An 18310-nucleotide genomic window follows, 5' to 3' on the forward strand; every position below is an offset into this window, starting at 1 on the left:
TTAAAATATTACGAATGTTTTGAAAATGTGGCACTTCTGGTAGAAGCCCTTTGTATTGCACAGAAGAGACTTGTTTCAGTTTGGAATTAATTTGTTTTGAGTTCTTCGGCTTTGTTTACAGCTTTCTTCCAGAGTGACAAACACTGCTAACACACGAGATTTTGATTGTCACACCAGCTCCAGTTATTTTAAATTTGTGGCTCTAGAATAAACACTATAGATGCTTGGAATCCAAAAGACGTGACTACTGTATAGTGGTTTTAATGCATGCACTGTTTTGTGCCTCCACTTCAAGATGTCCTATTAAGTTTAAAATGTCAAATAAAGATACACAGTACAAAGAAAGCAAAAATATAAGTTAAAATGGAGTATCAGTAATAGAGGCGGAAACTCCTTTGCTGTGCAAACTGATCCAAATAACAACAGAGTTCCAAAAGTTTGAATCTCCGTCAGATTTGAAAAAAGGATTAGAGACTGTTATGGAAGTTCATATCATGCATGTAAATATTTTATAAAATAAGTACCTGAAATAAATTTGAACGATCTGTTTGTAAAACACGCTCTTAAAATGACCATATATAAAAGCATTTTGTTTTATAGATTAAAACTTTTTAAAACCACTATAATGTATCAGGTAAGTGTGTATTTGACATGTGTTGTAAGTGACTTGAGTTAGTCCTTGTTTTAACACGTTCTTGGATTTTCTTTATTATGATTTAAAAAGAAAACAGCACCCTGGATATTTAAAATAAAGCCTCTGGCTTAAACTATGTTATTGTTCATCAAAAAATGCCCTCCAAACTATTGCCTTTGCCAATTTTTAGGGAAGAAGAACAATATTTATTTTTATAATATGGAGTAAACAGTTTATTTTAAAAAGTGCATTTCATTCTGCTAATTTGACTTTAGTAGTGAAAAACCAGATTGCTGAATATTTTGCCATGCAAAGCCTGCACACTGAGACACTTGATAAATATGGATTACAAATTAGTAGGAACCAATATTTAAATACTAAATTTTAGCTCCTTTAAAAAATTACATGGTTACACTATGCCTATCTGCATTCAGTGTTCTAATAACAAAGATAATTGAAGCTTAAGTCTTACCATGTCACCCAAGCTTTGATTGTTACTCCAATAAAGAAGTTAGAAAATGTTACATGTGGGCTTCATCTAAAGTGTCGGGTATTGCCGTCCCTTGTGGAGCTGAAGGACGCCGCGTGCCGCTTGACTAGGGTGTTATCTGCTCTAATTGAGGATCTTACACGCCATGTTTCTCCTGCCACGACTTGATGTTAACAGAGTTGGTTCATATACCTTGACATGTAGTCCAATTATTAGTCTCACCGACATCCCGCGAGGTCCTGAGTTTCTGAGGGCTCCACCACCCCTACACCCTCACCCGTTCTACCGGGAGGTGGCCAGCCAGTTGGGCCGGCCACGTGTCCTCAGTTCCTCTCAAACAATCAACAAAAGAAAAGGTCAAAAAAGAAAACATGAAAACAGAGAAGGCTCTCCTAGCCTGTGTCACTGCTCCGGCTGTCTGCAGCCACACTTTGAACTAAAATTGACCTTCGTGGGGTCAGTCCCTCTTTATTGGCTCTCTCTCTTTCTCTGAGAGCCTCTTGTAGAATTTGCCACGGTTTCTTTTAACAGCTTAAGTCCATACTATTGGCCTGTGCCACTATTACATGTACTATGGTATCCAAAAGTCAATAGTGCCCCTCTATTAGGGTTATTATGGTACCCTCCCAGCTGGTAAACACACAGTTCTATGCCCGGCAGGGGCCAGTAAACGGAGTTCTGAACCCCGCTGGGGTTTTGCTCTCTGCCAGAGGCTCCTACCAGCACTCAATGTCGCTTTTAGAGTTCCCTGCAGCATGTGCCGAGTGCTCCACCTCCTCCCGGTTCTGCAGTGTTGCTTCCTGCCTGCTCCGGGCTCTTCTTTATTCTGGCGGGGAAATTCTCGGTCCCTCCCTTCCCGACACACCCAGGTAAGGGGAATCTCTGCCAGGCTCCTTGGGGCTGCAGACCTGGGGCCGCTGAACCTTTGATTAGCCTGTAAAGCTTGGAGCCTGGTGGCTCCTCTCTTTCACACTAAGGAGAAGATTCTGTAGAAATGTTAATTTTATTGTATTTCCAACTTGCAAAAACGAGTTGTGTAAGCCCAACATATCCCACCAACAGTAATTAACTGGTTGTCATAATATCCTCCCTCTGTGGTAATGATAGGAACTTTTTGATTTTGCAATCGCAAGATCGTGAGCTAGACTTCCATCAGTTTCTGTACACTTGTTTCTTCTATATCAGACATGCAAATCAACTTTAGCCTTTACAGAATAGAGTCCATCTAGCTCTGAATCTGGCATTTTGAAAGAACTCACTTTTTCCTTAGACTTTTGTGTAGTTCATGGGAGTCAGAAGAAAGTTTTGATATTTATTAATGTGTTTATTTTAAAGATATTCTTGTAATGTAACAAATATAAAAAGTTATCAGTGTTTTTACAAATTGTCAAAAATGTCCAAAGTACAAAAAAGATACAGTACATTAGTTTATATGGAAATGATTGTACTATCTGGCACTGAAATCTTTAATACCGTGTCATGCACAATATACATCAGAAGAGCTCATGCATCAATTTGAACAAATAAGGACATAGGATGTGATTACTGTTTTATCTGATTACAAATTCATTGCTTCTGTCAATTTCCTTTCCTCAGGGATACCATTTACCTGTAAATAAATAAGAATGCATATAATCCATTAGTGGCAGAAGTTGTTCTTACAACGTTCAGTTATTACAATACTTGTCATCCTAGTAAGTAAATGGAAATTATCGATCCTTTCCAAAACCAATGGAACTTGGAATCTGTATTTGAATTCAAAAATGGCCACAGAAGTGTCTGTCTTATCCTAGCTCTGGAAAAGATGTAATCATGAGTTAGTTAATGTGTTGCAATTTTAAATACTTTTTTAAAAATCTTCCAAACTTGGTTCCAAATGTAAAGCTCTATCTCCCCACTCCTCCCTGCATTTTAGACAGGTATGTATAGCCTTTAGCTGCTTCAGTGTAAGCAAGTGTGAACATAAATTAAACAAACATATTCAAAATAACATTGACTCTTATAACTGTAACTGGCTTCCCTGACAATTGTGAAAGTATCACTCACCTTTGGGGCTAAAGGACTTGTGTGGTTTTCTTATCAGTTTTCTTTAGTCTTTCTTTAGCAGGCCCCCCCGATTTGATTGTGAATCTCTCCATCTACTTAGCTCTAACAGGACCAGCTAAGGGAAACTGCAACACTCAAGTTGGCAATGTTACTTACCTTTATGCTGTTTAAGATTATTTTTGCCTTACAAGAATTAACCCATCTTTTTGTTTAACCAAGTAGGTAGCTTGGATTTTATCAGTTTTCAGAGGAACAAAAGTAAATAGTTATCAAAAGAAGCCTAAGAAGGTATGTACCTTTAGATCTACTAGGTCAACAGCCAATTCCAGCAGTGCAATGCAGACATTAAATCAGTATTGTGACATTGTTTATTAATCTCCAAATTAGTTTTCGCATTGCATATTCCCAACCTGTTTGAAAGTACAACTGCAATGTCAGCAAGTATCAGTCTAACTGTCCTATTTTTAAACTCTTCAGTAGAAAAACTGGTTATTGAATATTGAAATTATTTGTAAAATTGATATTCAAATTAAATACTGAATTAGTGCTGTCCATTAGGCTTTTAAAAGTCATGTAATGAGTAATTCAAATTCTGGTATATGGTGCATTTAGCAGTATTGGTTATTTCTGATAACTCTTCATGGGAAAAAAAGGAAAATGGGCAAACTAAACTTCTAGTGCTGTAACTTGCCTGGCCATACATTTTTATTTTTGTATATTCATTTGAAAGTATCTTATGTTCATTTAATAATGAACATAAAGTTATGTTAATTTGATAATGATGTTAGGCAATTTTTTAAGGATGCCTGAATTCTACTGTTGACATATTAATATTGTATTGCTCTGCTACTGCAGGTTATAAACTTCCCATTAGAAATGCTCTTGAAACACACATGTGCCAAAATCTCAGGAAAGTAATTACATCATTATCAACATTGTCTAACCATTTGCTATACTGCTAGATCCTGGAAGGAAGCTTTAACCAGCATCCAATAATATGATCTTGAGTGGAAGGGAAGTGAGTGCAAGGGGAATTCTTTTGTATCAAGTGTTTACCTATGACTATACTTGAACTTGAGATGGTATGTAAGGGTGTGGTATAACTAACCATGCCTCCCACTGAGTGCTCCCTAGTTTTTAGTTAAAATAACCTCAATTGTGAGTGTACCTCCCTGCAAGCTACTACTGTGACTGTGCATATTTGTTTTTAAAACATACGCAGAGAAAACAAGGAATTCAATTTATTCAATACTCTGGAAATTGTTGGCAGTGTTAGTGATCACAAAACTCCAGGCATCCATGTTGAAGACATCCAAAACCAGAGTATTAGTATTTCACCATAGATGTAAATGAATTGCATGTATTTTGGGGGTGCCCAGAAACACCAAGTACATTGTAGTCCCACTTGTATAATATACTCTCTGGAACAAACAACAGCTATCACTTCAGTACTGATCATTCTTGTTTTGTATGAAGTGCAAACTGGAACAAGACAACCATGAAATATTTACTAAACTGATCTTCCACAGGTATCCGATTTTTATATTTAAGAGTTTTTACTTTTCCCAAAAAAAATTTCTGCTGGGGAAAAGGTGAAGCTTGTTTTAGGAAAAAATATTAAAATAGTGGCTACTGAAAAGCAGAAGTTTAGGAACAGCCAGAGAGAGACTTTTGCAAGCTCCTATGGGGCAGATCTATGTTGTTGTTCTTTGTTAAAAAAGAAGCATAATTCTCATATTTCATGTCTTTGGTAAATATAGTATACACATATGAGCTACCCTCAGAACCAAGTCCTGTGCTACCCATGTGAATGTCCTTCAGCCGCTTGGGGCAAACTGGAAACTAGATGAGAAAAGCAGGACACAAGCACGGTTCTCTGATAAGCCTAGTTTTGGCTCTGTTGTAAGGGAAGAGAATTAAGTTTTTTGATTCTTCGAGTGGATATATATGGACCCCAGGTAATTTGGAGACCTTAGCCAGTGCCAGCTAGTGATATGGTCCCAAGGCATCATCTTGCAATGAGGAAGAGTCCAAATATGGACTCTATTTTGGAAGGGAGGTGGCACTGGGCTAAGAGGAGAACTGCACAATGGGCAACGTCTTCGTTGCTTTCAGAGACTAGAACATACCAGAAGGTTACATAAAACATCATTTGGGGGATGTCAGATCAGCTGCTCTTCATTTGCACAAAAATGAAAGGACAGGTGGTACCTGTGTTACAAGTGGTACCTAAGCTGCAAAAATGAAAAACCGGGTGAGAGCAGTTAAGGAAGAAGATAGCATGTCACTCCCACTGTGCAGAGAAACCACTGCTAATCTTCCACTAGCAGCAAAGGAAGCAAAAACACTGATTTTGTAACAATTCACAGTCTCAATTCACCCAGAACAGTAGTTGGCAAATACAGTGGAAATAGCTTCAGGTGGCTCAAGATCTCATCAGCAAGGACAGCAATTTCAGTAACTATTTCTGTTCTTTTCATTTGCTGTGTCTAGCACCTCCAGACACTGCAATCTCATTTCAGCAAAACGGCAACAATGAAGTGCTTTGTTTGCTACTCAAGCACTGCAGAATCCCCATGAAAAGAAGTATTAAGCATACACATATTTGCAAAATGTTCAAAAAGCAGCATACGTGCATTTCTTCTCAAGACCGGAGCCATGCAGCTCTCTCTCACAAGTACTAAGCTAAAACTAGATTTCTACTGAGTAGGAACTGGTTTTAAAAAAAACAAATGTTTGCAGTGTCCCTATTTTTCCTTTATAAATGACTAATGGGTATGCATGAAGCTAATTTTAACCCTAACTTCTGGTGCTGAAAACTTTGGACAAAGCTCTACTATGCCACCTAGCACTTCTACTTTTTTTTTTTTTAATATTGGAAAAATGCTACCAAAACAATTTAACAATATTATGCAAAATTATACCCAAGATTTTACAAATATTGTTTCTTGGATAACGAAAAAACACAGGGCAGAAGTTGTCAGTTATATACTTGCCTCAAATCTTTGAAATGTTGTCATACGAAATTCTCCTTTAATCCCCCGAAAGCAGTAATGGAGAACAAGGATTTAGAATGAAGATACCAAGCAAGGATTTCTTATGTAACACTAAGTTAGACCAAACCTGTGTTTAAGGTTACAGTCTGCATGTTATGTATGAAGAATATAAATGCTGCTTCTTGTGGACTCTGAAACTTGCTTCCTTTAGCCTACTATTACTCTTTGGCAATTCCATTTTCCTAGTTTGATTTCTTATCCACTCTCTTAGCTGGCCACAAATGTAATTTTTTTTCACACCAGGGATGCTAACAGAAGATAAACAGAAAGAGGCTTGGATTCGTCCTCTCACCAGAACAGGTATATGATAGCTCATCAGAGTGATGCAAAGTGATGACTAGGGCCAGTGGAAATCTCCCAGTCTCTGTGCCTGAGGACCACGAGGTATAAAGGCTGCTTCAGTAATCAAACTATCCTTGGTAGTTGTAAGAATCACAAATTTCCTGCCTACAGCGGACTCCAAACAGCCCAAGTACCACCAGGATATCAGTAGTCAGGTATTACAATGAGAGGCTGGTCTAACAGATCTTGGATTCAGCTTGCCTGGGTCCCAATGGCCTGAGCCCCAATCCTACTATAGCTTTTCTACCAGTTCTTCCCCCTGGCTTCATGCCAAACCTTGCAATGATTTCTCTGTAAATTCTGGAATTTTAAAACATTAATTCCAAACCAATGTTGTGGGCCAACAGCTGTGTAAGTATTGGCTGGTGCCTGTTCTCCATTATCACTTGATCTGTCAGAACTGATTTTTATACTGACCTGCAGTCTGCTGCTGTGGAATCTGAGTCTGATGTGGCAGGTTCCTACAAATAATAATTTAATATTTTAAAAACCTGTATATGTCGTGTAGAGCAGATATCTATGAACACAGTTCACATGTTAAAAACATATATCTGCCATCCTATGGTAAGGTGATCATTTCATTTCTAAGTGGATAAACAAAGCGGCCAAAATGCTAAACAGTTCAATATGAGAGGGACTACATTACTGCTAACTTACAGCAGTATTAGTCTCACTGCTACCCAGGTTCAGAGAACAACTTATTTACCAAGTAAGAAATGTAAGAAGTCAGATGAGAGGCGAAGAGAACAGGAATGCTAAATTCTACGCATTTTTCCACTTGCAATACAGAAATGGAAATGTCATTTTATTAGTATTCTGCGTGGATTAAAATGCTTCCTAGGTACCCAAGGACCTGATTCTCCAGTTCTTTAGCTTATCAGCTGGCTGCAGCATATTTCTAATATACACTTTGTATTACTGATTAGTGGAGAAAGATGGAACCTGTTGGTTTAATGAATATTGCCTACCCTTTTCAGATCAGTGGAATTGTGAAGGGAAATTTCCTATTTGGGGAGGAAAAAATAAAACATTTTTGTATCTGTTTTTAAGTGGCTGTTTAAGAAGATATTGAGTGTTAAAGAAATGTTAGCAGATGTGGATTAATGGTTAGAGTGCAGGTGAAGAAATTTTAAGATGCTTATTTTTTTTTCGATAACTAAGAACATGTTTGACAGGAGGCTGTAGAGCCTAATTGTGAAAAGATGACTGCTTTGGTTGTACTTTTTGCTTATGTGATCAGTCCCACTGAAGTCAGATCGTGCAAGTAAAGTTAAACTTCAGCTGTGATATTCTAAATATCTGTAATATTCCTTAAATATAGGCATCACCAAAACTGGCATAAATTCCCCGAAACACCAAAACTCTGTTTTTAAAGCAACAGCATCATAAGAAGTGCGACCTACTTGAGCCGAGTTTCTGAGAAGACTGGTAAAGACTATGACCAGATTTAGCTTTTACTTTTCACTAATTTGCTATTTTTAAGGCCTGAAGAAGCTCTTCTTCAAAACACATGAGAGACTAATTAAACTTGGACAAAAGCCTCGTTTGTCTGTTAACTGAGATCTATTCTAAACTTTCATTCTTTGGGAATTTTGTGCTGGGACAGGAAGGACTGGAAACACTTAGGATACATTTACATGCCACAATGCCATGCCATATAAAGATAACTACATTACCTGTAAACAAGCTAGCTCAGCTATCAGAAGTAGTACAGCTGCAGCATTATGGCATTCTGCCCAGGGTAATGTGGCTGTACCACTTCCAGTACCTGAGAGCTTGGATTCTCTATAAAGTACAACAGCCATACCCCTAAAATGTAAGCAGAAGGTAAGGAGTGTCATGGCAGCATGTGTTCGAGTGCCATATTTTCTGATGTAGGAGAGTTTTTTCTAAACATGCTGGCCTAAAAAACAAGTTTTTACATGCCAAAGTTACATAATGGAAAAATAGTAGAAATCACTGTAATAAAGGTTAATCAAAATCCAATCAAATTTGTTAAGTATTTTTTCCCATAATTTTATCTTTACTTCAAGGGGTGCATCTTTTACCCAGATGTCTGATACACAAGAAAATATAGCAACATTTCCTGTATTTTAAATTAAGTCTATATGATTTCTGCATGACTTATTTAAAACCTAAAGGCAAAACTTGTCAGAAACCAGCTGATTTGCAACATAGTATGTCTTTTTAAAACAGACCATTTTACAGATGAGCTGCTTTCTGATGAGCTAAAACAAAGGACAAAAAGGATGTAGCTTTCCAGTAGCAGTACAGTGAGTTCACTGCACAAAATCCATCATCATCTGTCTCCATCAGTCACTTGTTGTAATGGAAATAAACTTTTAGGTAATAGAATAATGTCAAAGGATCAATGATTCCTACTTTAAAAACAAGCATTGAGGCAAAAGTGTTGGTTTCTCCTTTGCATTTACCTATCAGCAAGATAGTTAAGTTGTGATTATGTTGTTTCATTGACATGACCCCTTCAAGAAAACAAGTTATTTCCTTTCTTGAAGGAGATTCCCTTTACTGTATCAAAAAAGAAAATAAAAGTTCTCAGTATAATTATCAGGAAGACTGTACATATTAAAACTGACTAGTTAAAAATTCATACAGAGACTCAACAACAAGGAAAACACAGCAATTCATTCTAAGATACCAGACAGTGTGACAGCGTTAGGCTTCCATCTTTATTATGCTCTTATTAGCTTGCAGCAGCACCCCAGTCAAGAATCACTGCTCTAAACACTACTGTGTAAAAGGCAGGGGTGGCCACACGACAGGGCAACCCATGTTTTTTTTGACAGCTATGGGTACTGTTTTGTGCTGAACTCCATACCATAAATGAGCTCTAAATGGCCACATCGAGACAAGTGCGGCCATGCAGCATGTGGCACACAAATGCATCTATGGTACCACATACCACGTGTTCAGTTGTTCTCCATGCTGCAAGGGAGCAGCATGGAGAGCTTTTTGACCCCTGGATATCCAAGGGTCAAAAAAAACGGGAGTGGTGCATGCAGTGGAAGTGTGCACTGCCCAAAGCTGGAGTCACGCTCTACTGCCGGCCAGACTCCGCATGGCAGGATCACTGTTGCTGCAGCCCCAGGAGGCCCCCAGGTAAGGTTGCTGGGACCAGCCCAGTGCTGGTCCCAGTCTCCCCTACCCCACCTGGGGTAAGCTGCCACATCCCAGAGTGCGTGTGGCACAGGCTTTCACCAGGGACAACTAGCAGTGGAACAAGTTGCACCACCACTAGTTGTCCCTAAGGAACCAAACATCCATGCACATCTGGACATAGCTAGCATGCTTATTGGACTGGGCCACACAGATGCTGTTTGGTTTAGGTTCGGGATCCCAGTGGCATCTAGGCAGGAAGTAGGTAGGTACCTAGCTGCTCAGACACTGGCAGCTCTGGGCATCAACAGAAGTAGAAATGCAGATGTCTGGTATTCTTTCAGGTCAAACAGGGAGGTGCCTAATTAATTCAGGCACCTCCAAGGTTGAGCAGCTACACGAACAAACCTTTCTGGATTGCAGTTTTGAGCTGAAAGTCCTACCTAGGTCTGGTTTCCGGGGTAAACCTTTCCCCCCCCCCCCCCCCCCCCCCCCCAAAACCTCTTTTTTATCTGCCCCTAAATGAAGAAATGTTTTGGTGCAAGGTATATTAAATTGTGAGGTGATTACAAAGTAAAATTGAGAAACATGAAGGGCTCTAGGAAGACCAGGAATGTCGTCAAAAAATAAAAGTCGATTTGGAACACTGTGAACCATACTGAGAAACAGGTAAGAACAATCTTAGTTTTAAGATTGCACGGTCCAAAAACTATTCCTTACATTTTCATTTCTTCCCAACATATGTTTGTACAGTATCTAGAATAAAGAGGTTCCAGTACTGATTGTAAACTTCAGGTATTATCATAATACAAATAATGATGACTGTCCCTTAGGCTAGAAATAATTTAATGGAAAGAAATGATTGTCTCTCTAACAGACTAAATAGTATGAGGATTCACTACCCTCAACTCCCATTAAGTTACAGCCATGGCTAGATAGCTGTTTCTGTTCTTGTTATATCAGCAATGAAAGATGGATAAGCAGGAGGGAATCTCAAAAGAGATCAGTAAATAGAAATAAGAGGAAGGCGAAAGGATGAAATAAAAGATAAGGAGCTAAATAATTTGTTTTAAACTACAGTACCTCCTAGGGATTGTCTAAAAATATTTATCAAATCTGAAGGATAGTGAACAGGGTTTGACTGGATGATATATAGGAATTTAAGGAAAGAATTATAGGATGAAAAGAGAATGTAAAGCTAAATTTATAGAGAAAGTCACGTAACAACTAAGCAAGTGGCCCATAAATGTAAAATATTTGCCCCAAAATTACCCTATCACAAGGCACTTATTTTTTAACTCTGGCCTTTTGCGCCCTTTCCTCTTCCCCCAGATTCTGATCATTTTATTCAAGTTGATTAGTACCTTTTATTTGATGAGTAATACTGAAATCACATTAAAAGTGTAAGCTATTCCACTATATGAGAAAGGTATTAGAATTGAGCTTATAAACGCTGAAGAAAGCACTGTAAGAAACAATCCACAGCTGCAGGAACATGGACAAAATGTGTAAAAATATTTTCTCAGTTCCTGCTTCTTGCTTATTAATGGCAGGTCCTTTCATTACAGTAGATTCTTTTCTTTTCTACATAAAACTATTGAGATAAGAAAAGTAATAATGCTCTATAAATTTCCCAACCATATTGTCAACTGCTGTTAAACAGGGACTGCTCTAACTTTAGATGAAGTGTTATTAAGAATGGTGTGTAAATGGAAGAGAAACTCTATCATATATTAAATTTCTTGGCTTAAAAATTCTATTGTGTCCTTCATGTTCAATTATTGCCCACATTTGAGTCTTTAACAGGTTCAAAGTTACTGTATTCTCCTTGTTAATTTTGCCCAATTTTCATATTGTCTCTCTAATTGATGGAAGTGAATCAATAATAGTGAAAATAGTGTTTAAGTCAATTAATAGAGAAAAAAATCTATTTATAATTTAAAGGCAGAGTCAGGAATGCATATTTGCTTTTGGAAATCTATCAGTAACTACTCTTAAAGAGCCAGTAGAGGGCTCTTGGAAAGATTAAATATTATTTTTGTGAAACTTCTGCAATATTTGTTATTTTTTATTGTTTGACAGCCCTGAGGTCGCAAGCTTGAGGCCACAGCAGAAGTGCTCATGGTGTGGCCCTGTCAGATTTCAGCAAATCTGCGAATTCTGCTAAATATATTCTCACACAAGGACATGAAAAAAGGAAAAGGAAAGGTGGAAAAGAACAGTAACCGAAAGTGGCTGCAAAGACCCTGTAGTGTGTGTGCATGTATTTTCTGAGGAGGAGAACACATTTTCTATTGCAACCTATTTTACATTTTTACACCATTTTGTATTGGTAATATCTATTTTAAAAAACAGACTTGGCAGGATGGAGACATTTCTGTTTAATCCACTACTATATTATAATATCCTTATCCAAAATATTTCTTCATATTTGCACAGTATAGATATAAAACAAGATATCATTATTTAAATGCTATTAGTTAAGAACTATGTAATCTATCTGCAAACACCTAGCAATGATAATGTTTACAATCTGTAGTACATAGTACTCCCTTGAAATGGAGACGATGAAGAAATGACAGTAAAGGGGCACTGTCAAAATAAAATTTAACAACTGACTTTTAAAAAGCTTTTTCTGGGCTTCTAGTAACCTTTGAACAGGAAGAACTATAATCTGTTTCAAAATTTATATTACCATTTGTGCTATTTGATTAAAAAGGTAAACTATGTAGATAATGGAACACTGTTGGTTGTTTCGCTTTAACTTACAGGAAATTTTATTTTCTAGCTCTCAGGCTAGCTTGATGTTGTTATACAGAGCTTACTTAACTATAATTTTTCCAAAATAGCAAAAACAGTCTTAAAAAATCAATAAAAATATGCCCAATGTGAACATAATTATGTTCTTTGAAGAACAAATAAATAGCAGTGGGTTTCTTCTATTTATTCTAATATTCTAGTATGTTATATTTAAAATAGTATTCCAGTATTAAATGTCACGACACTGACAACTTCAAGCATTTAAATGCCAAAAGGCTGACCCTAAACAATCAAGAGATACTGAAAAAATACAAACAACCCAATATTTATTGACTTTCTTTTGAATTTTGAGTTTCTCTGCAAACGTAAGGGCTAGAAACATTTTTCAATTAAAGTTGAGTCTCCCCTCCTCACATGCATCTAGTTGCTGTGTCTTTAAGAAATGTATTAAATATTGCAAGAATTGGCAATATTGACACACAAAAACTTAAGAGTGAAAATCTGCAGACTGGGTACTTGGACAGGTAAGTCTAGGCTACGATGTGATGATGGAACTAGCACTAATCAGGAACTTTCCATCACAGTGATTTTTTTTCAGCCAAAAAAAGTCCATATGGTAAAATTATTTTTCCACCAGAAAAACTGGAACAATGGCACGTGGCTTCCCCCATAGAAAGCTCATCTTAAAGCAAGCTTAACAAAAGCCTTTTAGATGGGCTACTGGAAGCTGATCTCCCTGACTATCTGCCTGCCCACCACCCCAGTTGTCAGGGAGGCAGCAAGCCAAGGTGTTAGCATTGCCAACTCCTCCACAGCCTGCCTCCCAGGAAGACTTTTGGGTAGAGGGAAAGATGACAAGGCTGAACACTGCAGCTTTTCACTTCCCACAGCCAGGATACTCAGCCCCCAGCAGGCCATCTGGAAGGCTCTTGCCAATTTTACTTTCCACATATGAAGTGAAAGTGCATCTGGCAAGAACCAGCCAGGTGAGCAGCGAACAAACCAAAAGATGCCATTCCAGGCCTCCCCAAATGTAATTTTTCTGGACATTTCTCCCTGCAAAATTTTCATGATTTGACTCTGTCCTGATTCACACTGACCGTTTTTTCGCAGGAAAGGATTTGCATCTTTCAGCCAGTTCTGGCCTGAACTGTAGATGGAGTGTTAAATGCTGTAACTGTCAACTGCTTACTTTCTTTTTACTGTTTGTATTCGTGGGATATGTAAACCAACAACCTTAATCTACAGCACACTGAACTTTTGGGATGGGATATTTCCCAGCATTTTAAATTATTATGGCACTTGGACAGTTATGTACATAGAGAACAACCAGTCCTGGCACATTCTCCCCTGCACGCTTCCACACAGAATCCTAGTCTGCTACGGCCCCTCAGAGCCCCACGGCCCTCCTTGATGGCGGCCAATTTGCCTTTCCCCTATGTCACCATGCAAAACCCAGTTTTATTGCTCTATTCTCCCTTTCCTTCAAAGCAAGTCCCTTCAGAGTTGTAGGGACAGAGGTATTTTGGGTAGCTCATGGAGACGATAAGAACCAAGTAGCAGCCTTAAGGACATCTGCAGGGAGACATGGAGCTGTGAGACCTTAAAAATGGGGATATAGAAAGAAGGATACAGGAAGTATGCAGGACAGAGGGAAATGAAGCAATGAGACTGTACTCAGGAAAACATGAGACTTGAGCTGGGAGAGGGAACAGTTTTACTTTAAGCTGCCTATTCTTTTTCCCTTGCATCTTGAAGCTTGATTTCTTCTTCCCCAACAAAACCCTAACCCTGCCCTTCTCACCTGTTAATTCCTGCTTACTTCTCTGCCTTCTCATCGCTGTCTCCTGTCCTTGGTTTTTTTCTACAGCTGCTACACAGTGTACTAAAAGCAAGTATGAAGACTGCCCAGATATCTGAGGAGCAAAGTGCTGCTTAAAGAAGCAAAGACCCAAAAGAGATGACTTGGGGAAGTGAATAAGTAAAACAAATTTTGCCTGGAGGTATGCTTATACAAGCAGGCACAGGGAGTCCAGCGCTTCTAAATCACAGTGGGTGCGTTCACACATACCAAACAGACTTAAAATAAGGTGACTTAACTAAGTTGATTTAAGTCGCATAGTGTCAGTATTTGAAGAGTTTGACAGTGTTACTGTTTCTGTTCTCCAAACCCAGGCAGCATTGCAATGGAAAACCTATAATGTACTAATGCCTCCATGAAGGGCTGCCTGACTCCTGCAGCGCTATTTTTACAGCAAGTCTATCAAGCCTTATTCTTGCATCGCCCCTACACTCCTGCTTAGAAATAACAATCTCTGGCTTTCAGAATTTTCACTCTTACTTTAGGAGGGATGCTGTTAACAATGAAGGTAGCTGGCAGTTCTTAACAATTTTGTGGGTTAACTTTTCTTTATTCTCTAAAGTGAACTAGCTTTTGTGTTTTATTTTAAAATTGCAAATATAGACTGTGTTTGAAATGGTTTCAGGGTGCATTTGTATATGGTACTCTGATTATACGGTGACTGTAGTTGTTTACAGAGATGACCCAAAAAGAAATATTAGGAAAACAAGGAAAAAGTTTGAAAATAGAGCATTTTAGTGTTCTTGCTGTAAAAGTTAACTGCCTTGTTATGGAACTTCTGTTAACTTAGGAAGCTGAATTCAGATATTTAAATTGTGTAACACAATTTGATTCCTGTTTAGAATGCAAGTTTCACAGAGAACTTAACTGATCCCTCTATAATGAATAGTCAGAAAAAAAACACTGGATTCCACAGCTCCACTGTGCAGCATAGTTATAAAAGATCTAAATTTATACTTACTGCTGTGTTTGCATTAGTGGCATGCTAGTATTATCATAGCTGTCTGTGTGAAGCGGTGGTACAATCTCACCAGTGACTGGATGAAACACAGGAAGTGTTGAAAGAGGCCATGCTATCTCTCTATTTTTGGACATGTCACGAAGCTCTTTGGTCGATTTCTGTATAGCACTGTGGTGGACCAACTGGAGGCTATGTCAAAAGGAAATAAAATAATAAATATATTCTTCTTAAAAAATTGTTCTACATGTATGGGTAGTTTTAGAAAACATTTTTTTATATATTTATGTATTAGAATTTTTTAGTGCATGCTACAAAATAAATTAGAAGTACAGTGATTTATAATAGAAATTTAAAATAACAAGAATAACATAGGAATTGTATTTATCTAACTTTGAAAGCACAGATTGTTCCATTAGGCTCTGGTGAGCAGAGAAATGTTTTATAAAGTATCTAAGATTATGCAATTTATTGTTAATACTCCTCCTTTTTGCTCCTGTCTAAAGAAAAGTTTTAGTAACTTTATATTGTTGCTTCTTGTTGTTATTTTATAAATATTTGCAGAAGCTTAAATTTATGGCAGAATATAAAATATCTGTAGATATTTAAAAATGTAGACATAAAATATCTTTTATGAAAGATAATTTTAAACTTTCCACTGAATTTTAAAAATGTAGATCGGGAAGTCACATAACCATGAAAATAAATCCCAGGTTAATGTTTTTAATCTAGATAAACTATTTTATATTGGATTTATTCATTTCAAGCCCTTTTTATTCTGACCTGCTATCCTTTCTAAGCCTCTGTATTTTTAAAGCAGCTTTCACATACATGAATTAAAACATGAATGAAAGAGAATGAAAGAAGGGCATGAGACACATGTATGAAGTATGACAAGCTATTGAGAAATGAAAATTAAATGATCTTAAAAGAAAAATAACAGGAAAGAAGACACTTACTCTGGTGTTTGCATGTTTCTCTTTTCCCTAAAAACAAAACAAAATTTATGAATTAAATAATAGCATTAATAGTTGAAACATTAAATCTATAAGATGACGGAATGTGGAAATGCTGACACTGTTACCACTAAATGCAACTTGGCAGCATTTGCCACCGGATTTATGGCAAGGCCTGGATGACTGCACATATAGAGATGTGATACGGATGACAGACGCACACACACATATCCACACACACAGAGAAATGAAAATGTAAGTTAAGGAACAAGTTTCTGGCTGAAATAAATTCTATGACAAAATGAAATCAGAGTTTGTGTAAGAGATGGAAGAAATTACGTTACTTGCTGCTTTCCTTTTATGCTTTTGGTTTTTACAACTCTAAATTCAGTTCACCACCTCAACCACTATTTTACATTAGTGCTAATGGCTTTAAAATTACTGTTCAGTGTACAAATGTTTTAGTGAAATTGAATAATTTGGCTAAATGGGTAACACTTTTCATTTTATTTTATTGCTGTTTGTATGGTGAATTAAAAAAAGAAGAATAATTATAGTCCCTAAATTTATCCTCTTGAAGATTAACATTAATTTTAATGCATGGTTAGATGAACACAATACAGCATACCTCCTTACATGTATTTCTACTGGTTTGCTTTTAAAATATTTTTATGAACATGACATTCTTGTACTGAATGCTTTCGTATGCCTCACAACCTGAGAAAAGTCTACAATTATTTATTAATGTCTTAAGGTACTCACACTCCTTCCCGTCGGCAGCACATGATATAAGCAAGTATTAGGAAAAGCACCAGTGCTATTGCCGAGGGCACCGCCAGTGTAATTAGAAAATCCGAGTAATAGTCTCTGCTTTTCAGGGTATCAGAAGGTGGTTTGTATTCTCCACCATCAGGTAATATTCCCTCTCCACGGATCACCTCCTGATAGGTAGAGACTTGTTTTGTGTGATCAACCTGATACAAAAATAAAATTACATAGCAAATTAAAAATATATGTTAAGATTGGTTGAAATAGCCTCTTTTAACGCATAACAATTTATATTAAACAGTAACATTTTAAAAAATGATAGAAAATCTTACCCAAACACAACTTGCATATTTTTAAGTATAAAACCATTTCAAATACAGTACTTTTGATTTAATTCATTTTGAAGACCAAATTATAGAAATGTATTTCATTCTCCAAGTCAGACTTCCATCATTTATTTTAAGGAGTTAATTTATGCTTATTAAAAGTTTAACCTTTGCTTTGACATACTAAAAATGGTGCCAATTCATTATATAAACTGAGACTGACTTTAATGTAAGTCACTAAACTTTACTAAATAATTGCTACAGACCAAAATTAATTTGAGTCAAGATTTGTACTTATACCACTAAGAAAGGATACATACTCCATAATCACCCAACAACCTTCTTTTTTGTTTAGGCAATATTTATTTCTATTTCTGAGCAATTGTATATCCTGCTTATATTCACAAAATATACTGTAGCTCACTAGACTGTATGAAGAAGAAAGTATATTAAAATTATATTAAAAACAAAAATTGTAATCAGTTATAGCAGAAAATCTCAATTACTTACAATTAACTTCTACACCAAGGTTTTCAAAGAATTCTGAAACTGATTAAATGTCTTTGGCTATGCTTGTGTCTAAACAGAAAATCTTAACAGAAATCATGGTTATCTCATAATAAGTTAGTAGGCTTTAGAACAGTGTGCCTTGCAATCTTTTCAACACAGGGTGCCACACAATGATATCACATTTGCACTTAATGGGCGCATCCAGACGAGTGCGCACGTGCCTCTTGCAGTGTCTCACCCTTTTAGATGCTTCAAGAGGCGCATGCAGGAACAAGAAAAAATTCCCTGCGCTGCAAATTGGACTCCTGGATATCCAGGGGTCAAAAAATAACCCAGGCAAAAGAAGTGTGGTCCTGGACCATGCCCTCAGGCAACCAGAGGCTTGGGTCCTCCACAGAGATGCTCTGGTAGCCAGCCAGGGTGTCTCTATGGCTGGCCCTCACCCCAGTGCTGAAACATGCCTGCCTATGCAGTATAGGCTGCGTG

General features: G+C 37.3%; 1 protein-coding gene across 6 annotated transcripts in view; it reads right to left on the minus strand.

Annotated features, from left to right (window-relative positions):
- Positions 1 to 2422: 2422 nt before the first annotated feature.
- Positions 2423 to 18310, minus strand: part of SGCE (sarcoglycan epsilon) — a 72824-nt gene continuing 56936 nt past the window's right edge. For 2 of the 6 annotated variants that reach the window (XM_019533441.1, XM_019533412.1), the window contains 5 exons: positions 16983 to 17194; positions 16224 to 16250; positions 15268 to 15456; positions 6986 to 7029; positions 6030 to 6201 (listed from right to left, as the gene is read on the minus strand). In XM_019533441.1, coding sequence (XP_019388986.1) covers positions 6155 to 6201; positions 6986 to 7029; positions 15268 to 15456; positions 16224 to 16250; positions 16983 to 17194 — 519 coding nt within the window. In that variant the 3' untranslated portion in view covers positions 6030 to 6154. Of the gene's footprint in view, positions 2734 to 6029; positions 6202 to 6985; positions 7030 to 15267; positions 15457 to 16223; positions 16251 to 16982; positions 17195 to 18310 lie in introns of those variants that run through there. The other 4 variants (XM_019533450.1, XM_019533420.1, XM_019533426.1 and 1 more) reach the window with 3 other exon arrangements.

The sequence above is a fragment of the Crocodylus porosus genome, unplaced genomic scaffold, assembly GCF_001723895.1.
Source record: "Crocodylus porosus isolate Cpor-Errol unplaced genomic scaffold, CroPor_comp1, whole genome shotgun sequence".
Lineage (NCBI taxonomy): Eukaryota > Metazoa > Chordata > Crocodylia > Crocodylidae > Crocodylus > Crocodylus porosus.